Source organism: Strongylocentrotus purpuratus, unplaced genomic scaffold (genome assembly GCF_000002235.5).
Source record: "Strongylocentrotus purpuratus isolate Spur 01 unplaced genomic scaffold, Spur_5.0 spur5_scaffold_20, whole genome shotgun sequence".
NCBI lineage: Eukaryota > Metazoa > Echinodermata > Echinoidea > Camarodonta > Strongylocentrotidae > Strongylocentrotus > Strongylocentrotus purpuratus.
In genome coordinates this window covers 15,999,809-16,012,407 of record NW_022145606.1, presented here as the reverse complement: position 1 = coordinate 16,012,407, position 12,599 = coordinate 15,999,809, and the positions used below count along the sequence as shown (strand labels likewise).

General features: G+C 37.2%; 1 protein-coding gene across 5 annotated transcripts in view; it reads right to left on the bottom strand.

Moving 5' to 3' along the window:
* The window catches only part of LOC585447 (sorting nexin-33), a 50,036-nt gene that overhangs the window by 28,805 nt on the left and 8,632 nt on the right, over nucleotides 1–12,599 (bottom strand). For 2 of the 5 annotated variants that reach the window (XM_030992867.1, XM_030992866.1), the window contains exons 1-2: nucleotides 10,464–11,476; nucleotides 4,867–5,028 (exon numbers count right to left, since the gene is read on the bottom strand). In XM_030992867.1, coding sequence (XP_030848727.1) covers nucleotides 4,867–5,028; nucleotides 10,464–10,475 — 174 coding nt within the window. In that variant the 5' untranslated portion in view covers nucleotides 10,476–11,476. Of the gene's footprint in view, nucleotides 1–4,866; nucleotides 5,029–10,463; nucleotides 11,488–12,599 lie in introns of those variants that run through there. The other 3 variants (XM_030992862.1, XM_030992864.1, XM_030992863.1) reach the window with 3 other exon arrangements.

Here is a 12,599-nt window from a genome sequence, read left to right as displayed (position 1 = left end):
TCTACGCAAATTTACGGGGGCTCTTTTCTGATTTCCTGGGGCTCTTTTGAGCATTTCGGGGGCAAATTCGCCCTGAGCCCCCGTGTATTTTTTCACTGTGTTATTACCTATTTCATGTCTTCTTGTATTTTACTGCAAATATGACAATATTTGTCTCTGGACTTTTGCCATGTTCCCTCTTTTTTTCCTTCAATAAATTCAAAATTGAATTAAGCTTGTTACAAAGTCTTTATAAATTGTGTTTACCCTTAGAGGCTACATATGTACATGAATAATATTTTTTTAATCACTACATGTACATATTCAACAAAATTTCTGAATGACTGTGCAGTTTTTAAAAGAAACTAATATTGTGTCTCTATGACCCGTAGCTGTTCAGCGTGCTCTCAATGAATGAGCTAGTATACCGTATTTGCCGGAGGTAAGGCCGCAGCGCCGCATAGGCCGCACCCCCAACTTTGACATTTCAAAGAGGGGAAAAAGAAAAAAAACGGAAAAACAATATAATCATAATTTTCTCGAAAACACTATTTTTTTTTTTACAAACTGATACCAAATTCATCCATATTCTTAGAATTTACCGGAAGTTTACCTAAAAAAGTGATCGCAGGCAGACTTGGTGTCTGATATATACCCCTACCACAATGTACGGTGTAATGCAAAACTGCATGAAATGTAAAAACAAAATGGCGACTTCAGATGGATATTCGCAGCAGCTTCGTTAGACTGTCCCTTCCTTTACCTTTGCAATGCATTGGCACGAACTTAGATCAAGATCTATCGGCAAATGTTGTGTTAGGACGTTTAATTTTGTCTTCATGTCAAGAATGCAAGATAAAATTGTAGGTAAGATGTTTGGAAATGTCCTGTACCATAGTGGTATTGTTATTTAACCGTTTCTAGTCCCATACGTGCAAATTCGTGTTGGCTTTGACTTTCGTTTTTTTTTTTTTTTTACTCTTTTGTCGTAAAGGCCGCACCCCGACTTTTTGATATTTTCTCTTCCAAAAATACTGCGGCCTTTACGCCCGCAAATACGGTATGTACATACTGGTACATACTGAATGCATATCATAAACCCCAAACCATCTTCCAAAATCCGATTTCCCAATTAATTACTACAGATGAGCAAAGCATATGTACAGGAGATGAGACTCTAATTACATGTCATGATTATGCCTTGTTCCCTATTTTTTTAAAGACATTAAAAGCACGACTGATGGTAATACTATTTGCAAATGATTGCTAAAACATCAAAGCCCCCCTCTCCTTTTTTTTCTCTGTCTCTCTCTCTCCTTCCCTCTATCATATTTTCCATACTGTGTGTATTTCTGTTTCATTTTTTAACCTGAAATCTATTTCATCTTTTATTTTCATTGGTGATTGGTGACAATTGTCATTAATTCAAGACACCTACATGTATGCTCAGCCAGACAGCCATTAAGTGGTGGTTTGTCATTATTTTGATCTGTTAAGACATTGGGAATATCTCTTCCTAAACTATTAAGACAGGAACAAGAATAGTTTCTACCCTTCATTCTCATAATACTGTACGATTATTGGTATAAGTTTCAATTTTACTTTTTGAAAAAGTGTCAAGTTTTTCATGAGTGAAAATGAAACACGGATGTATTCAGAAGTGGTAACAGCTTGCATGAGAGAAAAAGAAAGAAACACAGGATCAAAACGTTTCATGGGTTTTCGAAAAAAGATTTGCTTTTCTTTTTTTTAATCACGTATGTTTGAAATTTACTAAAAAATAATTGTTTGAACTAATTTTAAGAAAAGAAAAATTGTGATAACTTTGATGATCAATAGAAAGACTTTTCTTCTATGATATGCAAAAACTTCATGAAATCATGTTTGAAATTGACACACTACAATGTACATGGACATCACTATTAATATCATATATGTGGATTATTGCTGGGAAAATATTCTCACTGATTTACAACACTATCAAAAGGACTTGTAATGCCAGTCAACTTATTGTATATCTTGTTTTCTTAAAGGTAGGTTTTACTACTTCAGCCAGAAGGGATTAAACCACACAGCGAGCTATCGAGGTCACTGTGACAGGTGGCTATCTCATTAACTCAGCTCTCAATTAACATAAGAAAAAGAGGATCATGGGGGACCAACAGGCACCGATTTGGGAAGTTTTCACTATAGAGGGAGCAAGTAGCTACAAGTAGGACAGTGTGCCTTTAAAGGGTTGACCTCTTACAAAGTTTGTTTCCTTTTTGGCCACTGCCTTCTTCACTTTTTACAATTCATCTCATGCATTGTCATACATGTACATTTGTCTGGATGTATTTTTATCTGTTGATCTCTTGAGAAGAAATAAATGAAACTGGAAACAAAAATGATTCATCTGCTCAAGGATGTTCATAATATCTGTCAAGAGGCTTCTGGGTTTTTTTTAAGTGGGAGACGAAAGTGCGTCAATGAACAGAAATGGTTTTGAGAAGTCTGGAAATTACAATCTATCTTCATTTTCGCTGTTATTGTGTATCATAAATGATACTTCAGCTCCTGAGAAATAAAGTGAGTTGATTAAGTGTTAGACCAATGTACTTGTGAATATTCTTGGTGTATGAACATGTATGCTGGCTGTGATGCAAGCCAACCATTTACATGTATCCACTACTAGCATGTGATGATCAATGTTTAAGAATTGCTTTATCTGACAGCTAAAGAAAGCATATAATTTATATGGTACATGAATTTGCTTTCAAGTAAGAAATCAAGGGACCAATGGCTTTGAGTCCTCTCCAAGGGACTTCGTAATGAGGATTAAAGCCTTAACAAAGGGCACAGGCGCATTGACTTGGTTTAGAACTTTGAATTATAATTGAATAATTTGCTTTGGGCACAAAGTTTCTAGTTAATGTAAGAGAGGCCGACATGTACAATCCATGTATCGTGGAACAACATAATTTGTAAATTCGTCCTTGTTTTCACGAAGTGACGGTAGTGAGGAAAATTGTCACGCAAAGTGAATGGAATTTTTTTTCACTACCGTCACTTCGTGAAAACAGCGACGAATTGTTCGCATTGCCTCTTCACAAAGATTTCTCTTTCAGTCACTACATGTACCTAAACACAAGTTGACAAGCAGACATCAAAAAGCTTTTGGAGCTCTTGCCTTTCCTCTTCCTCATAGCTTCCTGTACTTATCAGTTCAGGGATGGTATCACCAAGGTGTTACACAACAAGTCCCGCTGCGGCACTTGTGTCCTTTGGCAGGACATCAATCTACATTTGCCACACTTGACCCAGGTACTTAATATTCCATTTAAAGATGAAGTTGAGTTCTGGTCATGTGATTGCATTGTGAAAGAAACGGTGTGGAATCAACCAGAAATGGATCATCTAGCATAAGAATGTGTGTGTATCGCAAGGTTCTGGAATCATCAAAATGATAAGAAATTTGGCCAAGTCTTGGTAAAGTTACAAACACTGTACACAGAAAGATGTATATGGGACTACACAGACATGTGGCGTTAAAATCCTACCCAGATTTTTACGATGTTACATGACATATTTAGAATACGAAGGCATTTGAAGAGCCATGCTTTTCAGGGAACATGTCTTATCTGATGTTCTTCCACACTTGCATAATAAGGATGATAACGCTCACAAATTATTTTTCACCTCTTCCCAGAACTCAACCTTCTCTTTATATCTATGGCATTATTGTATACATTTATCAAGATTTTTAAAAGAGGTGTGCTATTTTTAACAAAGTAGTGCTATAAATGATGTCTATGCATTTTGACTTGTATATTTAAATGACTGTGTGACTTGTGTTAAACTCTTCAAATAAAATACACAAAAGTGCCTTTACAGAGTGCAATACAAAACAAACTGTATAAGACAGGGAGAAGTAGAAAGTATTTTTCAAAGAAGTTAAATTGTATGAGGAATCATCGAGGAGAAAATCAATCGACTGAGAGCCTAGAGATCCTTTGGGGAAGGAAGTCTTACCTGAGAGGGCAAAGGATCAACTGTACGAGGGGCGCTTCTAATTCCCAAGCTAAACCAGAACAAATTGGATCAATTCCCAGTGGGAACTTATGGTGCACTTGGATTGAAAATTGGCTGATAATAACCTTGTTTACATGCAGGTATTTACTTAAAAAGTGTATCACTTTATAAAGTTTATCACATTCTCCTTTGTCTACTCCTTCCTTCTTGTTTCCCTCCCACTTTTATCAGCGCCCCCCCCCCCCCCCCCCATCCCCGCACCTCCAAGCCTCCTCTCATCTGTTTCAAATTTTCTATTTTTATTTTAATGCTTTTATAATATGAAGTAGTAGGAGAAATAGAAGAAGAAACAAAAATATTGTACTTGTATAACGTTTTGTTCTGGCAATTTACTTGATTATGTACCATTGATAATTAATCAGGATTCCTCAATGCAAAATGTTATGTAACGTGTGTGGGGAACTTGGAATGGCGTAGTTGTTATTCACCCCACATGAATTGATGCTCTTAATAAACACTAAAATACCAAGGATTATCTGTTAATTAATGGTAACTACAATTAAAAGATTTAAAGCCTGTCTGTACTATTTGGCCAGGAGGGATAAGACCACCTAGCGTGGTCACTGACTGGTAGTTATCTCATCAACTCAGCTCTCAACTAACATAAGAAAAAGAGGATCATAGGGGACCTACGGGCACCACTTAGGCATTGCTTTCTATATAGAGGGAGCAAGTAGCTACACATAGTGCAGTGGGGCTTTAATTGGCTGTTGAGGGCTGGTGTCATGATGGTAGAATAACATTGACAACAAAGTAACCATCAATGGAAAGTCTTTAGCAAACGGGGTCCAGAACTTGGTCTTGATTCATTCTCACCTCAACGTATGCCTCCGGGACCAGGCCCCTCTGCCCTGAAGGGTTCTCTGCTTCCCACCATCCCTCACCAACGTCCTGTCGGATGATCTGAAGAACCTCATTCTCGTAGATCGTTAGCTCCCCGTTGTCTGTTTCACCCGAGAAGTCGTACAGTACCCTGCACTGTAAGCAGAAATAAACAATAACAAAAAGGAGATAAATAATTAGGCAGCGTGAAATTAGGCCGATAATTTTTATTTTTGGGGGGTATTTTTTGTTGGATTGAAAATAAGACATACCGGTAGCATAGGTATTTACAATGATAACATAGATATGAACATGGTACAAAACAGCACAAAACAAATGCCTCACTATAGTCATGCATCAAGGTTAAATAGAAAACCAAGACTGGACTTGTGAAAGAGAGGCTCCACCGAAATACTGTCTGGCCTTACTGACCGTCTCTATGGAGAGAGACCAAAGGGTATCGTACGGAGCAGTCAGTGTTATGTATGGCGCGCAACAAGACTGTGACTGCCGGACGATCGTGCGCAAGATCTTCACAAAACCTCACATATGATCTGAAAATAGGTGCTTATATTCCAAAAGTTTACATTTATTCGTTATTTTGATATCAAAGGAAAATTTGATCCATTCCTATAATATGGTAGTTTTCTAAACCAAAGTGTCTACGTGTAAATGAGGAAAAACAGGGGACAAACTTTTTGCCGAAATGTGACGAAAATTTGTATTATTATTATTGGAAGAAAAAAAACAATGAATTTTCCCCAGACTTGAAGAGACTACTGAACAGTAACACTGAATTTTCTCTCAAACATTTATATTGAATAGAAGGTCTGGCTTCAATGCCAATACAGTAGATTAATACGTGTTTATCACTATGAAATATAACATCAGTCACATGAAATTCATGCAAAACAATAATAGTTCAAGATATTTATTAACCAATTACCGGTATGAAAGTCTCATGATTTTTTTGTAGAGCTTTACCTAGTGTACAACCAAACATACAAATACAGATCATGCATACTGTACATGTATTTGCCAGTAAAATCACAACAATATCATAAAATCAAGAGAAGCATCTGGCAGAGGTTAAAGTGTATGATGTGAACAGGGTCAAACGTGGGAGAATTTTAATGATCCCATCAGATACGCAATGTTGCATTTCATCAAATTCAACTGTTTTTCCTCATAAAGAGGATATGAATATGACACTGTCAAATGTCGCCCCAAATCATAAACATTCCATCTGTTTATTAGTCTGTCAAAACAGACTCTTTGGAGGCCATTTGTTTATCAACATTTTTCACTGTACACTGTAGCATTGCATTGATCTACATATACAAGTAATTCCTGTAGTATCATACATGTAAATGATAACATTTCCTGCCATTTGTAAGCCTATAACATGTTGAAGTTTTACACAGGTACAGACACACGAGTGGTTTTAATAATTTATTGAACATGTAACTTTTACAGAGTTATAGGCAAAAGACAACCCAAGGCCCGTCTTATAAATAGTTGCGATTAATTGCAGCTTATTTGTGATTTATATATAAATTGCAACAATATACACAAGAGATAAGGGACTGCAACTTGTGATTGATGAGAGGGCTTGCGATTGATTTGGATCAATCGCAACTCCTGATAAGACAGGCTCTTGATCTTTCTAATCTGTTTCAAAATTGTTTAGAAAATACATCATTTATGAATTCTGATAGTTATATTAGTATTCTGTGAGAATGTTACATGTACTGGACATGCATGCAGTACAGATTAACTGAACTTATGCACTTTGTCCATTTATAAACAGAGAGAAGAAAAAAAGCCAGTTGTGATTCAAGCTTTTTCAACTTGTGAGTGTGTATTATCCATTCAGAGCTACAGTAGAAGGATGTGACATACAGTCATGTACATGTATGTAACTCTTTGTCGAGCTACAATCATGTATAGTAGACCATATGAGTTAAAGCCGTTGTGGCTCCGAATAGATAATACACTGTATAATATGATACCATTTCAGAGTACACGTAAATAATTCAACCAAGTAGTTATTGTAGCCAATGCACAGACAAAAATACATACACGTACATGTACAGTGTAAACAATCTAATGTATGCAATTATTCTTCTGTATACAAAGTAAATATTACTTTATCCTTGATCATTGAAGGGCAGAGACACTTTTCTTTTGTCATTTCCATGTATTTCTGTTGTTACAACTCATTTTGGAAACCATAAAAGGAGTAATGAACCAAAATGAGTTGAATTGGAAAAGGGAAGAAGAAAAATAGCGGAGTTATTGCTGGGCGAAATATTTGTCACAAAATGAGATATTTGAAGGTAATTAGGGCATATTGTAAGTGGCCTACATTGTTGTAGAGAGGCTTCTGATATGCTTTAAGGACAAAATGAACTACTGATTCTGTAGTTACATTGGCTGCAATATGTGCAAAGTTGTACTACATACATGTACATGTACAACATGTATACGTGCTGTATCTATGTACAGTATGTGTACAGAGCTGCCAACATTTGATTTGGGTAATCAGGGAGATTTCTGAGAGAGCAGCATCGAACGACTTCATTGTTGGCGGGAACCAAGAATGGCCTTTTAGTGCCCCTGGTGGGGGGGGGGGGGCAGGGGGCAGGCCCCCAAAAGCTCTTGGTTTTAAGCCTCTTTGAAACCCTTTTAGAACACATTTTTTCAATGATTTCTCAAAATGGAAGGCTTTGATATGGCACATTTTATTTGCATACAATTGATAACATATGAACTTCACATCATATTTCAGACTATGAACTCCTGTTACCTCTATTGTGAAATGGGGGATGTACTTGTGGAAGGCAAGGACTGGGGTGTGCTTGAGGGTTTTCCTTGAAGTGACTGGTAGGTTGCTTGCTTGAGTTTGCTAAGGAGGTCCTTGCTATACTCCCTTTGGTAGCATGGGACATCTGTGTTGGCAATTTTCTCTGTTAGGAGTGCTTGAAGTGTTTTCAAATTCATTGATCCCCTGAAATCAGTTTTGTTCTTCCTAACAATGCTAAAAACTCTTTCACATGAAGCATTGGAATGTGGTATCACAAGCAAAGATTTCATCACTTTGCTCAGAAGTGTGTATTTCTTTGAGCCATTGCCATCCTCCATCTTTGAAATTGCAGACCATTTCTTGTCTATTCTCAAGTTTTTGTTCAGGATCTCTGGTTCCCCTGAAAAGTCTTCAACCTGGTATTGTGCAAATTCCAGCTCAAGCTTGTCCAGGTCTCCATTCTCTGATTGTCTGTTCAAAATGCAAGGGTACTTTTCAACAAAGTATTGCACAGATGAAAATGACACATCTCTTCTGGAACTCTTTAAAATGCGTAGTATTCGCCTTTCGTAGATTTCCCAACACAAGGCCATTCCAAGTGGTAGTCATCTTTATATTTCTGATAATATTTCGACTTCGACATTGTCCTGGATGATATTTTAATACTCAAACAGAGAGCAAAATACAGCCTTGTTTTGGACAAAGTTGACTTACGCCTTCGGAAGATGCAAGTTATATCGATGCGTTCCCAACGGCAAAGGAGATCAGAAAAAAAAAGTCGGCTTCAAAATCCACTCTGCAGTAACACTGCCATGTTGGTATCAAATGATAATCCACTTAAAAATCACATCGCAAAAGTCCCCAAATCAATCCAAAAACTGATGTTGAAATGTGCAGTTTTTTGGGCCGATCGCAGCAGACAAAGTCTGCTTGTTGTATCAGTGCAACTTCTGGCTGCTCTGACGCGACCGATCGGAAACCGGCACCAACGTACCGGGACGCTACGGGGGCCGGCGAGGAAGCCGCCCGGCAGAGCAAGCAGGCGAATTGCTATCACACAAACACCACTCACATTATCACATGTTCCCAATGGTTTGTTAGATTAGCCCGCCAGTCGTTCGGCGTAACTCTCATTTATTACGCTGTTAAATAAAGTACGATATCACGGTAAATTTATATTCGACGACTGGATAACAGGAAAATTCATATTACAGAATTGCCGTGTGTTTGTATACGTACGTACGAACTCAACATGCTAGTCTTGTGAAACAGTCGTTTATGAAAATAATACAACTTAAAATCTGGAAATCCGGGAGATTTTTGCATGGGGTCGGGAAAACGGGATATTGGGTCAAAATCCGGGAGTCTCCCGCAGGATCCGGGAGACTTGGCAGCTCTGTGTGTACCTCTGCCAAAAAGAAAATAAAGCTTTGTTTTAATAATAGAACAATAGCGTTAACAAAATTTAAGAAGAAAAAGAACATCTGAAAATCTGAAAATTTGGCACAAATGAGAAGGAAGGAACTTGATAAAACGTTGCCTTGAATGCCAGCTTCCTGCAGGTGTATGTACAGGTATGCAGTATAACTAGTTTGTACCAGGTCTACAGTGTATGTGTCTGTAGGTCGTTACCGGTACTCACTTCAATATTTGAGTCAGAAATGTACACATAATTGCCTGCTCAGATTCCAGGAAATTTGTCAGAAATGTTTAATTGCCTGTTCACTGTTCAGATGCAAGGAAATAATAAGAAAGTACTCACTAAAGGTACAAAACTTTTCAAATGGATTGTGTAAAAAGAAGTTTTGAACCAGAAACTACCAATCAGGTGACTTTGTCAGGAGTTTATAAGAAACTCACATAAAGAATCATTATATTAAAAAAAGAGTGTAAATATTGACTAGAAAAAAACGTCATGTAGAGAAATTAATTTTGAACAGGTTGATTGACATGGCATCTGGCCAATCATCGATGTGCCCTAAGTAGGCCCCGCCCACTAACATAATTATTGTACGATACACTATTCACACTTGAGTGGGACCCTGATTCTTAAAGGGATTGTTTAACAGTGTTAAATCTGAGATACACGGCTCTACGTGTTATCAGTGTCTGTGATATGGTGTAATATAGAAGCCCTAAAAAAATTGCGCTTCAAAATGATCAAGAGGTGCCTCAAAAAAGTAAAAATCTTTGAGTGACCGGTTTTGCTATACTCGTTTTCTCCAATAAACTGTAGTGTTATGGAAATCGTTTGGCAAACGGTTTTCAAAATTTGTAATTCCAATCATAAATATCTTGATAATGACACAGGCGATCGGCTTGTAAAAGTCATGGGGTTCCTGACTGATCTTAAGGTTTATAATTATCATTGCAGGATGAGCTAATGTAAATCCAGAATTTTGTTTCAGAATCTGAGACAAAGTTACCGGATTCCTTTAAGGTAATGGATTAAACGAGTACTTGGCGATGATGCTGTGATAGAAGTACAATGTACATGTATGTCACCAAAAGCGCAGCCCGAAACTGCTGAGGCTACCCTCACTTTAATAGCAATTATCATTAATATTCATTCAGCAACAAAATCAAGTAAAAATTAATACAAAACAAAATTTGATTTTGATTTCCAATCATAAATATCTTGATAATCAGACAGGCGATCAGCTTTTAAAAGCCATGGAATTCCTGACTGACCTAAAGGTTAATAATTATGATTGCAGCATGAGCTAATTCCAGGATTTTGTTTCAGAATCTGAGACAATGTTACCGAGTCACTTTAACATCTTACCTTTTTCATCATGATGAAATCGTTGATGTGAACACTATTGCACTCTTAATGAAAACTGAAAGACAAATATTTAATTGTTCTCCACTACGAGATCCAACAAAGAAACAAACGTAGCCTAGTCCATGTTATCCCCCAGGAATAATTATTTCCTCTAAAAAATAGACACTTTTAAAGGTTTATTTGTAGCAATAACAGTCTCAGGAACATCAGCACGTATAATGAACTGAACACTGAAAACGATGGAGAACTGCATGTGTAGTTTCTGATTCAAATCCGCTATCAATATTTGGCTTGTAAATGTGCCTGCACACAAAGCTTAACTGTCTCGAGATTGTATTGTACGGGTTAAGTAATCTCTCGAAGATGAATAGATTACTGCAGACCATTAAATTTTCACCACAATAGAACGGTCACAAAGTATCCAAAGCTAGTAGAATGCGTTGGTCTTAATAGTTATCCTACATTACAACATCAAAACTCAGGGATGGCATGCCTGGAGGCAGAAAAACGTCACATCAAATGATCAACTATCGAGAGACAAACAAAGCACCTGTACATAACTCCTAGTTTGTGAAAAGTACGCAAAATAATTTGATCCTCATCCTTCTAAATGTAAAGTTGGTACTTGGTACTATTGAGAAGCACAGCTCAAAATCAATCTACCGTACAGATTATGTTTGTTTGCATGAAACAAAACAAAACAAAAATAATCTGCAACATTATAACTTCCGATCATGAACAAGAAGAAACATCATATCAACCCCAAAAGTTGCTCAAATCACACTTGCAGGGCTGCAACTCCCAAACCGGCAGGTAATGTTTACACTAAGTTCTTAATCATGGATAATGAGCAACACCAAACAACCCACAAATGTTGTTCACATCAGTCTTATAATTGCTGTTACTAACAACAGTGCAGACTTGAGCAGAGAAACACATGTACGTCTACATAATAGCCAGAACAGCTTTTCCTACGAAGTCGCTATAACAGCACTGGCTTTCCACTTTGCAGGGAAGCGCTCTTACAGCTTTTCCTCAGGACTTTCTCATGCCGATGACTCATCCAAAGGAAAAATGTCACACTACTGAGAGCTATGAATAGATTTTATAATAGGATAGAGAGAGATAGAGAGACAGAGAGAGAGAGAGAGAGAGAGAGAGAAATTCATACTTCTTAAAGTTCTTAAAGACAATGGGGGCAGACAATATAACTGGATGGGAAGTAGGCAAGTATCTTGTTAGCGCTGAGTCAGAGAGACAATGTGGTGAGTTCACGTCGAGTGCCAGCTGGAGTCCCGGTTGAGGTCTTGAACAGTTAATAAAAACCCATGGAAACAAATATAAAATGCAATAGGAGTGTGATTCTATTCTTCAGTTCTTTTGGATCTTCAGATTTTGTAGAGTCAAGTCTGTAAAGGAAATCAAGTTTGAAAGGAGGTATGACAAATGGTGGTCTTTCTACATGTAAACAGGTGGTTCAGTCTTTGTTGCTACCACCTGTATAGAAAGACCACCTGCAGACAGCATTTATATATTCCTTGAGTACATGTAGCATTGCCATTGAATCCAACCTGTATACAATGACCACCTGTCTGGTCAAAACATTTTATATGCCTCCGTTCAAACTTGATTATACAGATTTGACTGTACAAAATCTGTAGACAAATCGAAGCTTACATCTACATGTACCAACATGTAAATTCTAAAAACATTCAACGAATGCCTTTATTCAACCAGTCCACCTTTCATTTTTTAGTAAAGGTTATGAATAATTTAGTTCTTAACTCTATATGTACCTACAAAAATATGTGGCCTTATTCTATGCAAATCAGTATGATATCAGTCTCAAATAAAGACATGTAAGTTCTGTACAGGAAATTAGCTCATCTTGTTCTTCAATTCAACCTCTGCCAAAGAATTTTCAATCATTGACCAAAAAAACAATAAAACTTTGCCTCTCCAGATCAAATGAGTCACAACCGGGATGTAAAATGTTTTTCAAAAGCGACTAAAACTTCCTCCACTTAAACAGTGACTCAAGAGGAGTTTCCTTCCAGTTTAGACAAATGTTATCAACATACACCACAATACAAGTACCTCTGAACAATTCCCTTCCTTTCAAAACATTTTAATCAT